Source organism: Macrobrachium nipponense, chromosome 6, assembly GCF_015104395.2.
Source record: "Macrobrachium nipponense isolate FS-2020 chromosome 6, ASM1510439v2, whole genome shotgun sequence".
In the NCBI taxonomy this organism is placed as follows: Eukaryota; Metazoa; Arthropoda; class Malacostraca; order Decapoda; family Palaemonidae; genus Macrobrachium; species Macrobrachium nipponense.
This window is the reverse complement of record NC_061108.1, coordinates 29,462,599-29,481,609: the sequence shown is the minus strand read 5'-3', so window position 1 is coordinate 29,481,609 and position 19,011 is coordinate 29,462,599. Positions and strand designations below refer to the sequence as shown.

Below are 19,011 nucleotides of genomic sequence, written 5' to 3'. Positions count from 1 at the left end.
AGCTGGAGCATACTGGGACCGAGGAATGTGAACAGGTGGATAGATTGTACATTTGTGGCACATACAGAAGATTAGGCTAGGAAAATATTCAAACTGGAAGCAGTAGCCTAGTCAATTAAAGATGGTCGGATCAGACAGTGAACAAAGGGAGATAAGATGGAGAGGGGATTGTCCAAGATTTAGCAGGATACAATGAGTACAAAGGATGGAGAGGACAAGTCGAAGATTGGCTAGTGGTGTGTGGAGAAGTGGTGAAATATCAGGGATAGAGATAAGGCCTGTCCACACTAGGAAACACTGCTTCCTGTCCAGACCTCAACTGTCATCAGGATGCCTGTTGGTGCAGTAGCATCTGCATTCTACTTGGCAGTTTTAATGCACTCGAGGAAGGGTAAGAGAAAGAAAAAGAGATCGGTGGGGAATTTTTTAGAAAAAGAAGTGTCACACACATGCACATGTGTACATATACATATAGACATATGCACATCTGCATATATAAATATGTATACTGTATGTACACATGTAAGTATGAATATGTACATGCACATACTGGTGTGAATATGTATACATATACATACTACATATATATACATATACATGAGTATGTATGTATACAAAAACACTAAATGTTTCCATTCTGGATGGGAAACAAATATACAGTAAAAAGTGTTTTCAAACAGTTTGCAAATTTTGTTTCCAAACAATGTTTCCTAGTGTGGACAGGCGTTTAGAAGTAACGGAAAAAATAAATATAGATAAACTTAAGGGCAGAGAGAGTTCAAAGATAATCCTACCTAAACTAGATGTAGTTTATCTAAACGACACACTAATGGAGAATTACAGTAAAATGAAAAACTATTTTAAAATAAGAGAAGCCAGTGAAAAGATAAGACTTCTTAATTAGGCACGAAAAAGCTGAATCAGATTGTACAGAGTGATGGGGAAAAGCATGCTTGATGGAGAAGCTAAGGGTTTTCGTGTACTGGAACAAGTAAATCTCAAAGAAAAGCAAAAACCAATTTTATTAGCAGCTTGTAGTCAAGGAAAGTTAGAATATAAAAGCATCACAAATAATGAAAAGAATATTTGAGGGATTAAGGAATAAAGAGGAATGGGAATGGTGGGGGTCAGAAGGCAATGCAAATTCTGGGAGAGAGGGAAAACCAGAGGAATTGGGGAAAATGGAACTGAGGTAGGGGTGGAAGAAATATGTTATTGTTAGTATACAATAAGGTTTTGTACATACTTACCTGGCAGATATACTTAGCTAGGATAAGTCTCTGACGTCACGACAGAATTCAAAAACTCGCGGCACACGCGACAGGTAGGTCAGGTGATCTACCTTACCCGCCGCTGGGTGGCGGATGTAAGAACCAATCTCCCTTTCCAGCCAGAATTTTTCCTTCCACCGGTCTCCTGAGGGAGGCTGGGCGGGCCATCAATCGTATATATCTGCCAGGTAAGTATGTACAAAACCTTATTGTATACTAACAATAATATTTTTGTACATGAACTTTCCTGTCAGATATATACTTAGCTGATTGACACCCTTGGTGGAGGGAAAGAGACAGCAATATAAATATGGAAAAAAGGGGAAAACACACTAGTTTGTAGGATGTAATTACAACCTTGGTTCTTACCTGTTTTAGGCAGAAGACTTCGTAGTTACTGTCTATGAGTCTGCGTTGCCTTAAGAGCTTCAGCGAGGGCGTGACCTACAGCTGACAGACTTTGGGTCTATCAAAGGATTTGGTTATCCGCTTACTTGATAGAATCCGAGCAGGATCTGTCAACGGGGATTCGCCCACTTATATGACAGAACCTAACCACTATCATTGCAAGGAGCTCAAACATAAACCGATCACCTAACCAATCTAATCATTGTTAGACTACGAAATGAAAAACATGCCTACCCGCATGTTCTTTCAAACAACCAAAAACTTACAACCTAACAAGGGGAAAAATATATACTACTAAGGATATGTCTCAGCTCCCTGCCCCAGCACCGAATCCGCCGATACGTACGGGCCTAACCCGAAGCACTTTTCATACGTAATTTTGACGTCTCTCAGATAGTGGTTTTGCAAAAGACTGAGTGCAAACGCCAGAATGTTGCCTTCATAATATTACTCAGGGATATGTTTTTGTTAAAAGTCAATGACGTGGCAATAGCTCTTACCTCATGAGCTTTGACCTTAAGAACTTTGTATTGACTTTCCTCACATATCGCATGCGCTTCTTTCACCAGGCTTCTGATAAAGAAAGAAAGCGCATTCTTCGAAAGAGTCCTCCTTGGATCTCTTACAGAGCACCAAAGGTTGACATCATTGCCCTTAAGTTTTTTCTTTCTCTGTAGATAGAATTTCAAACTTCTTACTGGGCAAAGCGACCTCTCTGCTTCCTCGCCTACTAATGCAGACAATCCTTGTACTTCAAAGCTTCCTAGGCCAAGGATTTGAGGGGTTCTCGTTCTTGGCTAAGAACGAAGGAAGGAACGAACAGATAGCTGCATCTCCTCTGAATCCACATTTCCTTCTAGTGCATGGAGTTCACTAACCCTCTTTGCGGGAAGCCAATGCCATGAGGAAAATTGTCTTCTTCGTGAGGTCTCTAAACGATGCAGACTGAGGCGGTTCGAACTTATTGGACCTCAGGTAACGTAGCACTACATCCAGATTCCAACTCGGAACCCCTGGAGAAACCTTCTTGGATGTTTCAAACGATCTTATTAGATCATGAAGGTCCTTATCTTCTGAAATGTTTAAGTTTCTGTGCCTAAACACTGCAGATAGCATGCTACGATAGCCTTTAATGGTTGATACCGCCAATCCACTTTCTTCCCTAAGGAAAAGTAAGAAGTCTGCTATTTGGGTCACAGAGGTACTGGAAGAGGAAAAGTGATGGTTCCTACACCATCGCCGAAAGACGTCCCACTTCGATTGGTAGACTCTAAGGGTAGAAGGCCTTCTTGCTGCTGCGATAGCCGTTGCAACTCTTGCCGAAAAGCCTCTCGTTCGGACCAAACTTTTGACAGTCTGAAGCCAGTCAGATCTAGAGAGGGGTAGGTTTTTGTTGATTAGCCTCTCGAAGTGGGGTTGTCTGAGCAGATCGATCCTCTGTGGTAATGTTCTCGGAAGATCTACTAACCATTCCAGTACCTCTGTGAACCATACTTGTGGCGGGCCAGAACGGGGCTACCAGCGTCATCCTTGCTGCCCTCCGATTCTGCAAATTTCTTTAGTCTCTCCCAGTATCTTGAATGGAGGAAAAGCATACGTGTCTAGACCCTTCCAATCTAGTAGGAACGCGTCTATCGACACTGCCCTCGGGTCCGATATCGGAGAGCATTAGTTTGGCTATCCTCGTATTCTTGGCTGTGCGAAGAGGTCTATATGAGGCTTGCCCCAAAAGCTTCCCCACAGGTCCTGGCAAACATCTTCGTGAAGAGACCACTCTGCAGGCAGGACTTGATCTTTCCTGCTTAGGAGGTCTGCTCTGACGTTCTTTTCTCCCTGTACGAACCTGGTAAGGAGACAAACCTTCCTTTGCTCTGCCCAAAGCAGAAGTTCTTTTGCTGTCTCGTACAGGGAGAAAGAGTGAGTCCCCCCTTGCTCCTGATGTAAGCCAGGGCCGTGGTGTTGTCCGAGTTGATCTGAACCTGTTGAAGCTAGGACGTGGGGCTCGAAAGCTTTCAAAAGCTAGCCAAACCGCCATCAGCTCCTTCTTGTTGATGTGCCAGGTCACCTGTTCCTTGTTCCAGGTGCCTGACACTTCTCTTTGAGCCGAGCGTCGCTCCCAACCTGTTTCCGAGGCGTCGGAATACAACACTTGGTTGGGGTTCGGAATGTGAAGGGACATCCCTTCTGCAAACCTGAGAGGGTTGGCCCACCAAGAGAGGTCCTTCTTGATTTCCCTTGAGATCTCGAAGGAGAACTCTAGGTTTTGCGAACGACACCTCCAGTTTCGATGTAGAAAGAACTGGAGAGGTCTGAGGTGCAACCTTCCTAGAGAAAGGAATTGCTCCAACGAGGAGAGTGTCCCCAACAAACTCATCCACTCCCTCGCTGTGCATATCTTCTCTAGGAAGGCTTTGACTTTCTCTTGACCCTCGGGCTATCCGTTCTGGAGACGGAAAAGCCCGAAAATCCAGAGAAGCCATCCGAATCCCCAGATAGATACGATCTTGACTGGGGATCAACTGAGACTTTTGAAAGTTCACCAAAAGTCCCAGAGAACTTGCCATGAAAAGGGTCTTTTGTAGGTCCTCCAAACATCTTTCCTGAGACTTGGCTCTGATCAGCCAGTCGTCCAAGTAAAGGGACACTCTGACTCCCTCCAAATGTAGCCATCTTGCTACATTTTTCATTAGGCCTGTAAAGACCTGAGGGGCTGTTGAAAGGCCGAAGCACAAAGCCCTGAACTGGAATATCCTTCCTCCCATCATGAACCTGAGGTATTTCCTTGACGAAGGATGGATAGGCACATGGAAGTAAGCGTCCTGAAGATCTAGGGATACCATCCAGTCCCCTGGCCGAAGGGCCGCCAACACTGAGGATGTCGTCTCCTTGGCGAACTTCCTCTTTTCTACAAAGAAATTCAGGGCGCTTACATCCAGAACCGGTCTCCATCCTCCTGAGGCTTTTGGAACTAGAAACAGGCGGTTGTAAAGCCCGCTGAGCAAGGGTCGCTCACTAGCTCTATAGCCTCTTTCTCGAACATTTGTTCCACTGCTTGTGTTAAAGCAAGGCTCAAGATGGGATCCCTGTACCTGGCCACCAACTCCCTCGGAGTCGTTGTCAACGGTGGTCTTTCCGTAAAAGGAATCAGATATCCTTTCCTTAATATAGAGAGGGACCAGTTGTCCGCTCCTCTCTTTGCCCAGGCTTCCGAGAATCTTAGAAGTCTGGCACCTACTGGTGTTTGGAGGACTACTTCCTACTTCTTAGCTCTGACAGAGCGTGAGAAGGATCTACCTCTCTTGAAAGGTCTATTACCTCTCGAGGTAGAGGCTCTAGAAGGGGGGCCCCTTGAAAGGGCTCCTGTCTAGCTGGAGTCTCCTTCTTAGTCTTCGTCTGGAAGGAGGTCTTAGGCTTCCGTGCGACTGCGCGAGCATGTCCTGAGTCGCCTTCGCAGAGATAGATCCTGAGATGTCCTGGATTATCTTCTTCGGAAATAGCAGAGGCGAGAGCTGCGAATACAGGAGAGAGGCTCTTTGGGCATGCGAAACAGACTTAGTAAGAAAAGAGCAGAAGACTGATCTCTTCTTAAGGATCCCTGCTCCAAATAGGGCGGCTATTTCGCTCGATCCATCTCTAACTGCTTTGTCAATGCACGTTAGAACACTGTTTAGATCTTCTGGCGAAATAGCATCCGGGTTCTGAGTCTTCCTTAGCAAGACCCACCCCCAAAGACCAGTCAAGGAAGTTGAAGACTTCCAAGACTCTAAACATTCCCTTCAGCAGGTGGTCAAGCTCGTTCATAGCCCCAGGTAGTTTTAACAGACAAAAGAGCCGAGCGTCGTGCTGCATCCACCAGAGAAGAGAAGTCCGCATCCGCCGATGAAGGAAGACCCAGACCTAGGGTTCTCCAGACTCGTACCAAAATCCAAGTCTGCCCGTAAGCTTGGAAGGAGGGAAAGAAAACACAGTTTTCCCTTTCTCTTCCTTAGAAAGCAGCCAATCACCAACACCTCTCAAAGCCTTCTTCATTGAGATGGTTGGCTTCATCCTCACACAAGAGGAAACTTTCGTCTTCTTCGAAGTAGAGAATAAAGAGAGAGGAGACGGAGGAGCGACGGGAGTAAGGGAGTCTCCAAACTCTTGAAGAAGTAGATCTGTAAGGATCTTATAGGACGAAACTGACGAGTCCTTCACCAAATCCTCTTCTGAAGGTTCAACTTCATCCACTGAAGAACCCTCCGCTTCTTACGAGGGCAGTTAGCCTTCTCTAAAGAAATGCGCCTGTCCAGAGAGTGTCTAGTAGCAGACTGGCGCCTATCAGGGGAAGCCAAAGTTTCTGGCGAGCTCCTCTCGAATGAGTCCTTCCTACTCTGATGAGTGCGTGCTCTTTGCTCCTTAATCCTACTTCTAGAATTCCGGGCTTCCAGGGGGAGCGTCTGCTAGGAGAGGAGAGCCTACTATGCTCAAGGCCTTCTCAGGATCCATGCGCCTGTTCAAAGAGAGCGGCTGCCAGGCGAGCTGCGCCTACCATGAGGCGAACGCCTACTAGGCTCTTGGCGCCTACTTACAGGAGAGCGAAGCCCTGGAGAAGGTCGCCTACTATGGAGACCGAACGTCTACCATGCTCCCACAAACTTCGCTCCCGACTTGTGTGTCTCTTCAAAAGGTAGTCTCCCAGAAGAGACATATCTTCCAGGCTCTACACGCCTGTCCTGAACCGAGCGGCTAAAAGGAGAGCCGCGCCTATCAGGAGAAAAGCGCCTATCCTCCGCACCACGCTTGGGAGCGGGAGAGCGTCTACTTGGGGAGTAGCGCCTACTAGGCTCAAGGCGCCTAACATAAGGCGAGATCCTGTCTCTTGACGAATCCATCAAAGAGTAGGCTCTCTTATCCGGAGAATGAAGGATCTTCGTAAAAGAGCGAGAGGACGAGGCTGTACGCCTGTCCTTTAGACGAACGCCTACAAGTCGCTAGATCCCTTCCTACTGGAGAGATGTTAGTCACCAGGAGAAAGCTTCTTGGGCGATTGACGCCTGGAAGACGACAAGCGCCTGCCGAGGGAAGAGCGCCTCCTTCCATCCGCTGATAAAGGAGAGAGAACCGACTCTGACTGAGACGGTAACACAGGCGAAGGAATCCTAGACTTCTTGACAGGGAGAGAGACGTCTTTCCGACGCGTTCCTCCTGCCAAGGAGCCCGCCAGTGCCGAAATCTGCGCTTGCAGTCCAGCAAGAATTCGAGCTGGAGATCTTGTAAAATCCTCCACCGGAGAAGAGGCTCGAAGCCTACTATGAGGCGAGAACTCCTGCTCCCTCCTGGGTTTCTTGATCTCTACTTCCGGCTCTTCTGGAAAAACTTCCGGGCTGGAAGGAAAGGAGCCAGGCGCCTTCCAGGCTCTCTCGCGGTCGCGAAGAATCCGAGGCGCTCCATCCTCTTCTAGGCGAAGGTGAGGAAGACGAAGAGAAGCATTGGCGTAATACCTCCTTCTTCGCGCGAACAAGGGCAGCCTGGGTACGAGCATCAGGATCTACCGAGGGGAACGCCTGATCGGTGGGTAAGTTTCTCCCTAACCTTCCTTCCCTGCGGCTTTTGACTTTCCTCCTCCACTGGACTGGTAGTCCTGGAAGAGGTCTTATGGCCTTGGAAGCATTAAGGAGTCCGATCAGACCACCCCTCCACTGACAACTGTGGGGTCACTGCACAATTCACCTTCACTACTCTTACCTTGCAACGAACGAATCTTCTTTCCATGCTAAGGATCGTGGCTCTCATGGTTGCCACTTCCGTAGTCGTATCCTTAGGTTCGATGCAGGCCAGCAGGACTGAAACTGGAGAAGGTTCTAATGCTACAACAGGATTTTCTTCTACCATCGCTAATACGAGACTTACTAGAACTCCTAGACGAAGCCTTTCTCACCCTGTCTTTCTCTAACTTCCTCAAGTAGGAAGAAAGAGCCTTCCATTCACCCTCATCCAACTTCTCACACTCATTACACGGGTTATCAAAAGAACATTCTTTCCCTCTACATTTAAAGCAAACTGTGTGAGGATCTACCGTAGCTTTCGGTAGTCTCACCTTGCATTCATCCATAGCGCACACTCTAAACATAGAAGATTTCTTAACCTCTAACTCAGACATCTCGAAATCAAAGAAAAATCCAAATCAATATCCAAAAACAATCCACAAATGCGTATGCCAAGCCAACAAGATCAGGTACTTCACCGAAAGTCAGTCCAAATAAATCCACGGCAACGAGAAATGAATAAAGCTGTCAGGAGGTAACAACCACAGGTGTAGTCGTCACCGGCGACAGAAAAATTCTGGCTGGAAAGGGAGATTGGTTCTTACAGTCCGACCACCCAGCGGCGGGTTAAGGTAGATCACCTGACCTACCTGTCGCGTGTGCCGCGAGTTTTGAATTCTGTCGTGACGTCAGAGACGTATAGCTAAGTATATATCTGACCAGGAAAGTTCATGTACAAAACCTATAAATAAAAAAGGGAAAGTAACATTATATGCAATATGCAAATCAGAATGGCATTGGGCTAGGGATTGTCCTCAGAATTTTCAAAACAGGAAGAAAACAGAAACAAATCAAGAAGATAATATGCATAAAACAGGAATTGGGCCAGTAGTAGTTTATGTAGAAGTTAGTAAATAGAGGAAAAGTCATGCGAAGAGCTTGATCCAATTTAAGACACAGGATGTAAATAAACAGTTTGCAGGGAATTGTGACTAGCATGGCATTGTCATGGGTTTGAGTCAGGAAGAGTTGAGGAGAATGAAGAATACTAGGACAGTCTAAAAAAAGTATTTAATTTTGGTAAATCATCACACAGGTCAAGAGGAGTAATGGAAATATCAGTGGTATTAAAAAAACAGAAGTTTATTTGAAGGCAAATTCTTCAGGGTGATATAATGAAGCTAATAGGTAAGAAAACCATGAGCAAATGGGCATGACCATAAATTTGAAAGAAAATTGTTATATTAGAAGTATTAGGGGAAATGAAGGTAAGTTAAGAGAAGACAAACAGGGTCATTTAAGATTACCAATAAGGAGGTGGAAGGTAGAAGAATCATTACTGAAGGGTTGGAAGGTATAAGAGCCTGAAGGGAAATTAAAGGCGCAATGGTGAAGTTACATCTATAGTTTGGTCAGGGAAATGGAGATAAAATATAGAAGCTAACAGAGGAAGCACAATTGGTTTGATAGAGAAAGAAAAGGAGGAAATAAAAAAAGTTACTAAAAAAGCAACCCAGCTAAACCAGTAGTAGGATTTTCTTGGAGTAAAACTTTTAATGAAGTAGCAATGGATGTGGGAGAGATAGAAGAGAGAAAGTTCTTGGTAATGATAGATATTATGGAGGAGTTATGGAGTTCCATTTGACAACGTCTGTGTGTGTGTGTGTGAGAGAGAGAGAGGGAGGGTGTAATTGCTGTATGGATAGTTAATGACTGAATTGGTTGTTTGGTGTTTTTGAGTCAGTCTTTGGTCAGAACTGGTGATAGTCGGTGGTATCGGCAGCGATCTAGCGAAGGCGGTGAAATTCGTTTGAGTTGTGTGTTGTTGATTTTATTGTTGGTTATTCTTAAGTTTGATGTTAAATTGATTTAGAGCTGTGTTGTTGGATTTGTTGTGCTTGTGACTTTTTTTTGTTGGGTTATTGTGAGTTGTTATGGTTGAGGGTTGTTGTTGGGAGCTGTTGTGGTTTCTTGTTGTGGTTGGGAGTTGTTGAGGGTTGTTGTGATTTCTTGAAGTTTTTAGTGGATGTTTGTGTTGCCTTTTTGTGTTGTTGGTTTTTTGTTGTTAATTGTTTGTGCATTGGTCTTTTGTTGTATTGCTGTTTTTGTTGTTATGTGTGAGGTTGTGGTTGTGTTTCTTGTTGTTGTGGTCCTTGGTTGTTGTGTTGTTATTGGGTTGTAGTCCTTGGTCGTTGTGTTATTGGGTTGTGGGTTGTGATTTTTTGTGTTGTTGTTGGTATTTCTGTGACCTCAACCAGCGGACTGCACAGGATAGCCCGGAGTAACTGGATTGATTGGTAGGTACATGTGTTTTGTTTTTTCGTTTGTTCTTGTATAGTGTTGGTAGGTACATGTGTTTTGTTTTTTGTTTTGTTTTGTATAGGTGTAGGTCAATTGTCCTGCTGTATTTGTTGCGTAAAGAAGAAAGTGTGATTGAGGGTGGATTTTGGCGGCTGGACTGATTAGGTATATGTGGGGGGGATTCTGCAGCTTGTTTTTGAGCTTTTGATTCCGCCACAATATGGCTACGAGGTATTGTCAGGCTTTTTGGATAAAAGATAAGAAACCAGAAACTATAACAGAGACACTTTATGATGGTTGGTTTGCTATATTTAGAGCCCCTTCAAAAATATTGTCAGACAATGGGGGAGAATTCCAAAACAAAAAAGTAAGGAGGATGGCAAAAAGATGGAATATTAAAGTATTAGCCACAATATTAGATTTTCCATGGCGCAACGAATTATGTGAAAAGACTGTAGGCATAATCAAAGAAACTGTAAGAAAGATGATAGAGGATGAGGAAATGGATTGGTCCATAGCATAAACATGGGTAGTGAGTGCTAGGAACTGCTTGATAAATAATGGAGGTTTCTCTCCTAACCAATTAGTAGTACTTGGGAAAAAAACCCTCCTTGCCTAATTTAATGGGAGAAGAGAGTTCAAGTCCTGCAAGCAGAGAGAAAGGTATGGAAGAGAGTATAGTAAGGGACACACTGAATGCAATGCACCATAAGGCCAGACAGTGTTTATCAAAAATGAGTTGTGTAATAAAATAAGAATTGCTTTAAATAGAAATGTCCGAGAACATAAATTTGAAGAAGCAGTAGTGGGAGATGAGGTAATTTATAGGAGAGAAAATGAAAATAAATGGAGAGAACCTGCTCTGGTAGTGGGAGTATCAGGGAAACAGTAGTAGTTAAACATGGGGATTCTTTAAGAGAAGTACGTAGAATACACGTTACTAGGATTCAAAGACTAAAAAATAAAAGATACCTAAAATAGATAAATCACATGTTGTGAAAGGTAGATCCTATGCCCCAAATGAAGGGAACGTAGACAGGCAGGAAGGAAAGGAGATGATACTGGGTTGGAGAAGTTATGCAGACAGAGAAGGCTATAGAAAGAGAAGTGGTAGAAGAAACAATGGAAGATGACAGGAAAAGTGAGTTAACAAAAGGTGAGTTAATAGAAAGAGATACCAAATTCAAAAATGGAAATAGAGTTAGGCCTGTAAACAATGATACAGGATAAGTAGAAGAATGGACTATATTAAGTCTTGCAGGAAAAAGGTAAAGCAAATCTTGGGCTGATTCGTACAATGTACAAGACTCACAGTCAGGTGACAAGGGATGGGTTAACTTAAGCGATTATAGTGAAGTAGAAAAAATTGAAGATGAAAAAGAGGTGTTGTTAGTATCTGAAAATAGGAGCATAATGGAAGCTAAAGAAAAAGAACTATAAAGTTGGAGAGAAAACAAGGTGTATGAGGAGGTAAATGATGTTGGACAAAAAGCTATATTTACAAGATGGATAGTAACTGAAAAGGTAAAAGGGGGGGAAAGGATATGTAAAGCAAGATTGGTGGCTAGCGGTTTTGAAGAAGAGATGGCTGAATGGGAAAAACACACTCCTACATGCAATACTGAAATGTTAAAATTTTGTTGGACAATAATAAAAGTGAAAGACTGGAATTGTTATAAATTAGATGCTGAAACTGCATATTTACTGGGTGAAAAAATACCATGAGAGGTATATTTAAAGCCACCTAGGGAAGATGGTAGGAGTGGGTTATGGAAATTGAAGAAAACTGTTTATGGGCACAAGGACATAGGAGATGCATGGTATTGTAAGGTGGTAAAAGTATTGGAGGAGGTTAAAGGTGAGAGAAGTAGATTAGAACCTAATATATTCTTTTGAGAAAAGACAATAAATTGAATGGTATTTTGTGTACACATGTAGATGATTTTTGCTACAGAGGAACTGAAGGCTTTTTAAAGGAAACCATTGGGAAATCAAAAGGGGATTTGCAAGTAGGAGAACAAGTAATAGTAGTGCAGAAGGAGAATAGACTTGGTCTTAATCAGTGGCAGTATATAAATTCTATAAGAGAACCAGAAGCTAGAAGATTTACAGGTAATATGTAGTGTGTTAGGACAAAAGGAGTTAACAGAGTATAGATCAGTGGTAGGGCAGCTGAATTGGGTATCACTACATACCATGCTAGAAATATCATACGATGTTAGTGAATTAAGTAAAGTTTTTAAAGAAGGAAAGACTCAAAATATGAAGCTTATTAAAATTGTGAGAAAAACTAAGAACATAATGAAAGAAGTTACAATAAGTGAGCTGGAAGAAGAAAAGATTCATTGGGAAGCCTAGGCAGATGCTTCATTTGGGAATATAGAAGATGGCCATACTCAATTGGATTATGTTATATCCTTGACAGATGGTAAGAGATGTACCACATGGTGGAAGTCCAGAAAATCCCAGAGAGTAGCAAAATCCATAATTGAAGCAGAAGCTCTAAGTGTGGGGGAGGCTATAGAAGGATTGATATATTTCAAACATCTGTGGAAAGTGATAGTGGGAGGAAGAAAATTAGAAGTGTTGGTTAATTCAGATAGTAAAACACTTATGACTGCAATAAAATAGAGTACTGGTGTTAAGTAGTAAGAGATTAAAAATAGATATTGCAGCAATAAGGGAAACAATAGAATCTGAGGAAATTAAAGAGGTGAGATGGATTAAAGGAAGGATCAAATAGCTGATATATTAACTAAAGCAGGAGTTTCAGGGGAAAATATTAGAAATTATGTAGAGGGTAAAGAGTTGGAGAATAATGGAAATTAGAGGGGATTACCTTAGGAAGAAGTTGGAGGCGTGGGAGAAAGAAACAGGTGTGATTACATATCAGTTTGGTAAGAGCTATTTTATTTTTATTTTCTGTATTGGTGAAATGTGGGGAATGTTCAATGTATGGGAAACATGTGCCTGATTTTAGAAAATGTCTCGATGTATTAAAGTTGTGTTGTGACGTCATAGAAGACAAGATGGCGGCGGCAAAAGAAAAACAATAACAGTGGGAGAGGAGGACACGCGGAACTGGTGTTTGGTAGGGTAGGAGAGAGAGAGAGCTCTCTGTCTTATAGGAGTTTGTGGGTTTAAGTCATTTTGTGGTGTTGGTCAAAGTCTTAAGTTTGAGTATACTGGGACTGAGGAACGTGAACAGGCGGGTAGATTGTACATTTGTGGCATATAGGGAAGATTAGGCTAGGAAAAGATTCAAAGAGGCTTGCATTTGCAAGTTCTCTTGGAAGACCTGTGTGAGCAGGAAGTAGCATCAACTTTATGAAGTTACTAGAAGGTGGAGTGGTGCCCAAGCCAACCGTGAAACTGGGAAAGGTTAATACTGAAAGGCAAGCCCAGGGTTCAAGCTTCTTCTTTAAGGATTAGTTCTCTCTCTTATAATTAAAATCATCTATATGAAAATGTGTTAATCTTATATTGACTTCATCTTTATGACTTCCTGAAGAAAATGAGCAAATAAAATGTATTTATTATTTACAAACCAAAAGTGAATGATTGAAAACAAATTGTAATAGGAAAAACTGATATATAAGGCCTAACTTTAACAAATAATTCTACCATATAAATTTGGTATTGCACAGCATGTTTTCCCTAGATTTCAAGTATTGAGACTACAACATACTAAAAATAAGGAAAAAATATTTAGGTACTGGGTAAAATGTAAGCTAACAAATCACTTCTATAAACAGTAAAATATTAGTGCTTAGCTACAGAAAATATTGGCGCATAAGCACAGAAACTGATAAAACAACTAATCACATGGTAGGGGTGAGCAATTTTCATTCCATCTCTTTCTCATAAACTAAGTTTCTTTGTTTAATTTTGAAGAAAAATCTACTAAATTACTGCAATACTTGTATATCTTCTCTATCACTCAGAGATGACCAAAGAAAATAGCATTTTGTTTAATAATTATATTACATGCTGGTAGACCATAGGCTACCTAACTATAAAATTCTACAAAGATCCAGATTTTTTCCAGATTCTGGTAACAGCAATTAACCCCCATCCTCTCAGCAGAATCTGGGAGGGTTTACTGTCATTTAAATAAGTGTTAAGTATTATAATTAAAAGATGTTTTGCATTGCTAAATGACATGAAAAACAGCATTACTGAAACAGTTATCATAAGGGTTGTACTACTTACATTCGGGGTAGCTGGAGTGGCAACTGCATCAATCATTTCAGATATAGCTCGAGGTCTACTTGGAGACTCATTCTCTGTGTTGATGGTTAAAGATTCTGGGATTTCTAGTACCTATAAATGCAAAATTTATGTGATAATAAAATACAACAGAGGGGGATTACAAACTGAAAATTTCTGACTGTACAGTACTTACTAAGCAATTATAAAGCCAATTAAGGAAACCACTGAGTCATATCTCAAGAATTTCATATGGCTGGCCAGAAGAAGTGAAAGTAGGAGCAAGGTAATGTTAAAAAAGTTGGACAGTATGCAAAAAAGAGACCAAGTGAGCAGATAAAGAGTACATGCAGAAAGCAATGAAGATTGGTGATACAGTCACTGCAACAAATCTTCAATATCATCTACACTTGAATTGTGTAATTACAGGGTCTAAGTGCATTCACTTTTAAACATACTGTATTCATACAACTGAATTAATATGACTACCACAATTTTAAAACTTGACTCTTAAAAAGGTTAATACTATTGTATTTCTGCTTCAAGAAGAACATATTCAATCTTTAACTTTATTACCATTATATATCAGGTAATTTAATCATAACACCAAGTTACAAATTTTAATATTCATAAGGCTGTATTTCTAACTAAGCTTTACCATTATTAATATTAAGTAATTTACCCAGAAAAGCAAGTTACAAATCTTAACACACAAGACTATGCAGCATCACCTTTTTACACATACATAACTTCTTACATAGATTACATACTAACAATTAACACCAACCTTATCTGGCATCAAGTTTTCATACTGATGCTTTAAAGTCTGCAGCTCAAAGACATAATTCAACAGTATAGTTCTCAGGTCATACATTAAGACTAAATCTGATCGTAGATCGTTGAAGTGTTGACATACTTCTTCCACAGCCATAGGATTTGTTTCTGCCAAAGAGAACATAAGACACAGATCCAAGTTCAACAAATATTAAAATAAACAGTACATCTTAACCAAGCAGGAATTGAAAGATCTCCTAAACATGTGAAATATGAAAAAGTTGAAACATATCTGTTAATGAACTTCTGGAATAGTGATTTTGATATCATGAAATTTATATGTAGTCATATTGCAATAAGCACATGAAAATATCGACATGTTATCATAGACTTTCAAATTATGACATTATAAAAATTACAAATTCTTAATTAATTTGCATTTTTCATAGCTAACAAACCTGAGGTCTTACTTAACATTAGAATAAATCTTCTGGTGCTAGCTGGAAACTGCTTAAAAACAATAAAATATTGTATATGTAAGGAACCTGTGGCATCTAGCATCTAAAGCGTTGATGAGGTGGAAGCTGGTCAGCAAACCACACTCAAACCATGTGATGCATTCAGTCTTTCTTCCAACCCAGGATTACTAAGAGGGTTGGCTAAAGGTTGGCAGTCAATTTTAAGACCTCAGGTTTGTTAGCTATTAAAAATACAAATTATTAAAAAATTTGTCATTTGTTCACATGCAGAACAAACCTTTGGTCTTCACATTACGATAGACACACTTGGAGGGAAATATGAGGATCCTGAACTGACTGGAGTTTTGGCACAGCTGACCACTCTTCTTAGAAATGAGAGTTCTAGAGAAGAGTAGCTAAGCCTCTGAGATGTTAGAAACATGGGTATCTAAAATTCAGTTCACTAAGAGTAAAAACAATGTAACATGCCCAGAGTCATTGTGTACATGAAAGATAAAGAGAATTACAGGTATTCTCCTACTTACAATGGAGTTAGGTTCCAAAATACACCATTTGTTTGTTGGAAAATTGTATCTCAAAAATAGCCTAGCCTACACTAGGGTAATCAGTTCCATTTATACATATATGGTTGCCTAGCCTACACTACACAGTATACTCTATATATATACGTATAGTGATTATTAATATCAGCTAATTCCCTAGGTTCAACACATTGATTTATGATAATTCAGTACAAAGAGAAATTGAATAACAATAACAAGAGTTAATTATTAATACGTATCACCTAATTCTGGAGTTTCAATGCATTCTGACGTACGATAATCCAGTACAAAAAGAAACTGAATACAACACGAAACAAGAATCACATGTACTGTAATGGGTATCCTCCTAAAATTCAGTGATATGGTACGACATCAGCATAATTGAAAGGTGTCAAGCTGTTTATGGCTACATATAATGATAATATACAAACATAATGAATTTCCAGCTTTTCCATGAATCTTTAAAAGTTATGCATTACTTCACTGTATCCAATAATATTGTATGTATTCTCACATTACTGTAATATAAAATGCAAACATGGTAGAAAGGGAAAGGGAAGCTGAGGGTAGTCTCCTGCTAGGGACCAAAATTCCTTTAGTCTCCACTGCTGAGATTGAATGTGAAGACACCCTGAGGGACCAGCTTTTCCAGAGAGGGCAAGAAACCCAGAAGAACCTGCCACTGGTGGGCTGGTTACTTTCCCTTGAAAAGGAAGGAGCAAGCCACAATCCTGAATTTCTCTAATCTCTGGTCCGAGGGAAAAAGCCTCGTTCATTCTGTCTATCACCATCCCCAGGTAAGAATCCTCTGGCTGGGAAGAGGATCAGATTTCTCCAGATTATCACAATACCTAGATTCTGACAAAACTAAAGAAGGTGGTCAGTGTCCCAAACCCGTCTTTCCCAGGAACTTGCCAAGACCAGCCAATCGTCGAGGTACCTCAACAGGTGAATCACCTCAGCAAGAGCCCACGTTGACACTTGGGTAAAGACACTTGTAAACACCTGCGGAGCTGTTGTCAACCGAAGCAAAGGACATACTCCCCAAGAAGGAAGCGAAGGAACTTCCTGGACGAAGGGCGGATAGGAAGTCATTCACCCTCACGGTGCTCAAGACTGTCTGGAGTGTCTCCATCTTGAATCTTGTCTTTCTGATGAAATGATTCAGCTTTGAAAGGTCTATCGCCAGCCTCCAATCGCCAGTGGCCTTCAGCACTAGGACTAGGAAGACTCAACTACAGAACCCCAGAGAAGGACGCAGTACTACCCTGTCAACTGCGCCCTTGTCCCTTCCTTCTGGAGAGCAAAGTGCTTTGGAGAGCCTTGGGTGTACGTGAAGTGAAAAAACCAGCCTGGGAGGAGGAAAGCAAAAGTGAACTTCCACTCTCCAAGGTGGTTGAAGAAAGTCTAAATGAGTCACAGGGTTCGAGTGTGTCACTCACCAGCTTCCACCTTATCTATGCTTTAGATGCTAGATGCCACAGATTCCCTGCACATACAATTTTCTGTTTTTAACCTGTTTCCAGCTGGTGCCAAAAGATTTATCCCGATATTAATACCAAAGATTTGTTCCGTATATGAATAAGCGTGCATAACCATACCCTGAGTACAGTATCTGCCTGTAACTAAAACTTACCAAAGTTTAGTTTTCACAGCAAGAAGCTGTTCAATAGCTTTGACTTTCTTCTGACCACACTAGCTGGTAACTTCATTCTCTGGGATCGTAAGCTTCACCTGTTTTGTTTTAAGGTCAGGAATTTGATACCTGTGCAGCTCTCCATATTTGGTGGCTGGAAGTTTAAAACAAAAAACAAAATTTCAGTAAGATAAATTACTCTGCAATGATTCCATAACATTTTCTTGACAAACTACAAAAATGATAGGTACTGATAGTCCACATACCATTGAATCTGTCTTAGCAATTTTTGCCTGAGGGATTTTCTTCTTGGATGTTTTGGTGGTCTTTCGAGCATCTGCATCTGCACTTATCAATTTCTGAAGATCTTGTGTTTTCTTTTCTCTCTCCTTCTTACGTGCCTCAATTTTCCTCAATTCACTTATTAAATGCTGTTCTTCCTCAATCTGTAAAACATTCCAAGTGGTAAATGTACTTCAATATGAAAAAGGCTGTCTTCCTAAGTAATCTAAACAGAAAATAAATCAGGCTGTCTTCATTAGTAATCTGAACAAAAATAAAATTTACTGAAATTTTTTTATCAGTTAACATGAAAAATATTACTGAAAATAAGCAGAGAAAAAGAAAAGTTGGGATACTTTACGTAAAGTTATACATTTTTAACATAATTTTACTTGAAATTTAGCCCATTATGTGGTCAGCTGGTAGTACTGCACATGTAAGGATGGATCCCATGGGCTAAAGATACAAGTAATCAGAAAGGTTGGGAAGCAGGAACACATAACAGGTGATGGGTTTGTATGAAGACGTTATTTTAGAAAAATTTACAACTGTTTCATAACAAAACCATTAGCCTTGAAAATATGACTAACTGCTCAACATGACAAATGAGATGGCAAAAAGAAAATTGGTTTGGTTCACCTGTATTATAGTGCAACAAGGTCTGTCATAACTAACCTACCAATACCCAATCCTTGATATGCATTGTATTCCACACTGTGAGCAGACCACCAACTCATCTCATTGTAGCATTAGTTAAATGAAGGATCACCTCAAATATAAGGAAACCAGAGAAGCTTGAACTACGAGATCACATGAAATTAAGTAACATTCCTTGTGACTTAACAAGGATTTTATTATAGGGGATTTAAGGCCTCCCAAGAAATATCCTCCTTAAGCTGTTGATATATCCGCCACAAATCCATTTAAGACCTCAAGTTAAGCCCATGCAGCTCAAGCTCTAATGCAAGTCCCAACTTATAACCTCCATAGGCTAAAATCGACAGCTTGCTTTAGCCATATAAAAAAATAAGGGAGTTGGTTATCCTTGAAATAATGGTACTGATGGAATAAATTTCTCTTACTACACTAATTGCAAAACAAATTCCATTTGCTTGTCTAGGTGAAGGCAGGTCTCCGGCACTGGCAGGACTTGGAGGTACGTAGTCCCAGCTCTCTCTCTCAGTATTTTTGTGGGATTTGTGGAAAGGCAGTTGATGGAGTTTTTCTTCCCCAAGAAGCTTCCTGGGGACATTTCTGAAATACCTGATCACTGCCACACTAGTGACTTCCGCTCTGAGGAAAATTGTCAAAGCTCTTGGACATTTTACCCCCTTAGGATTATGAAGACTCCCACTACTGTTATTT

The 19,011-nt window shown here is 41.1% G+C and overlaps 1 protein-coding gene across 1 annotated transcript in view; it reads right to left on the bottom strand.

Moving 5' to 3' along the window:
• Positions 1-19,011, bottom strand: part of LOC135216741 (DNA methyltransferase 1-associated protein 1-like) — a gene marked incomplete at its 5' end in the record, with an annotated part of 43,972 nt that overhangs the window by 7,597 nt on the left and 17,364 nt on the right. The window contains 4 exon segments of the mRNA XM_064252211.1: positions 13,937-14,047; positions 14,721-14,875; positions 17,365-17,518; positions 17,631-17,810. Coding sequence (XP_064108281.1) covers positions 13,937-14,047; positions 14,721-14,875; positions 17,365-17,518; positions 17,631-17,810 — 600 coding nt within the window.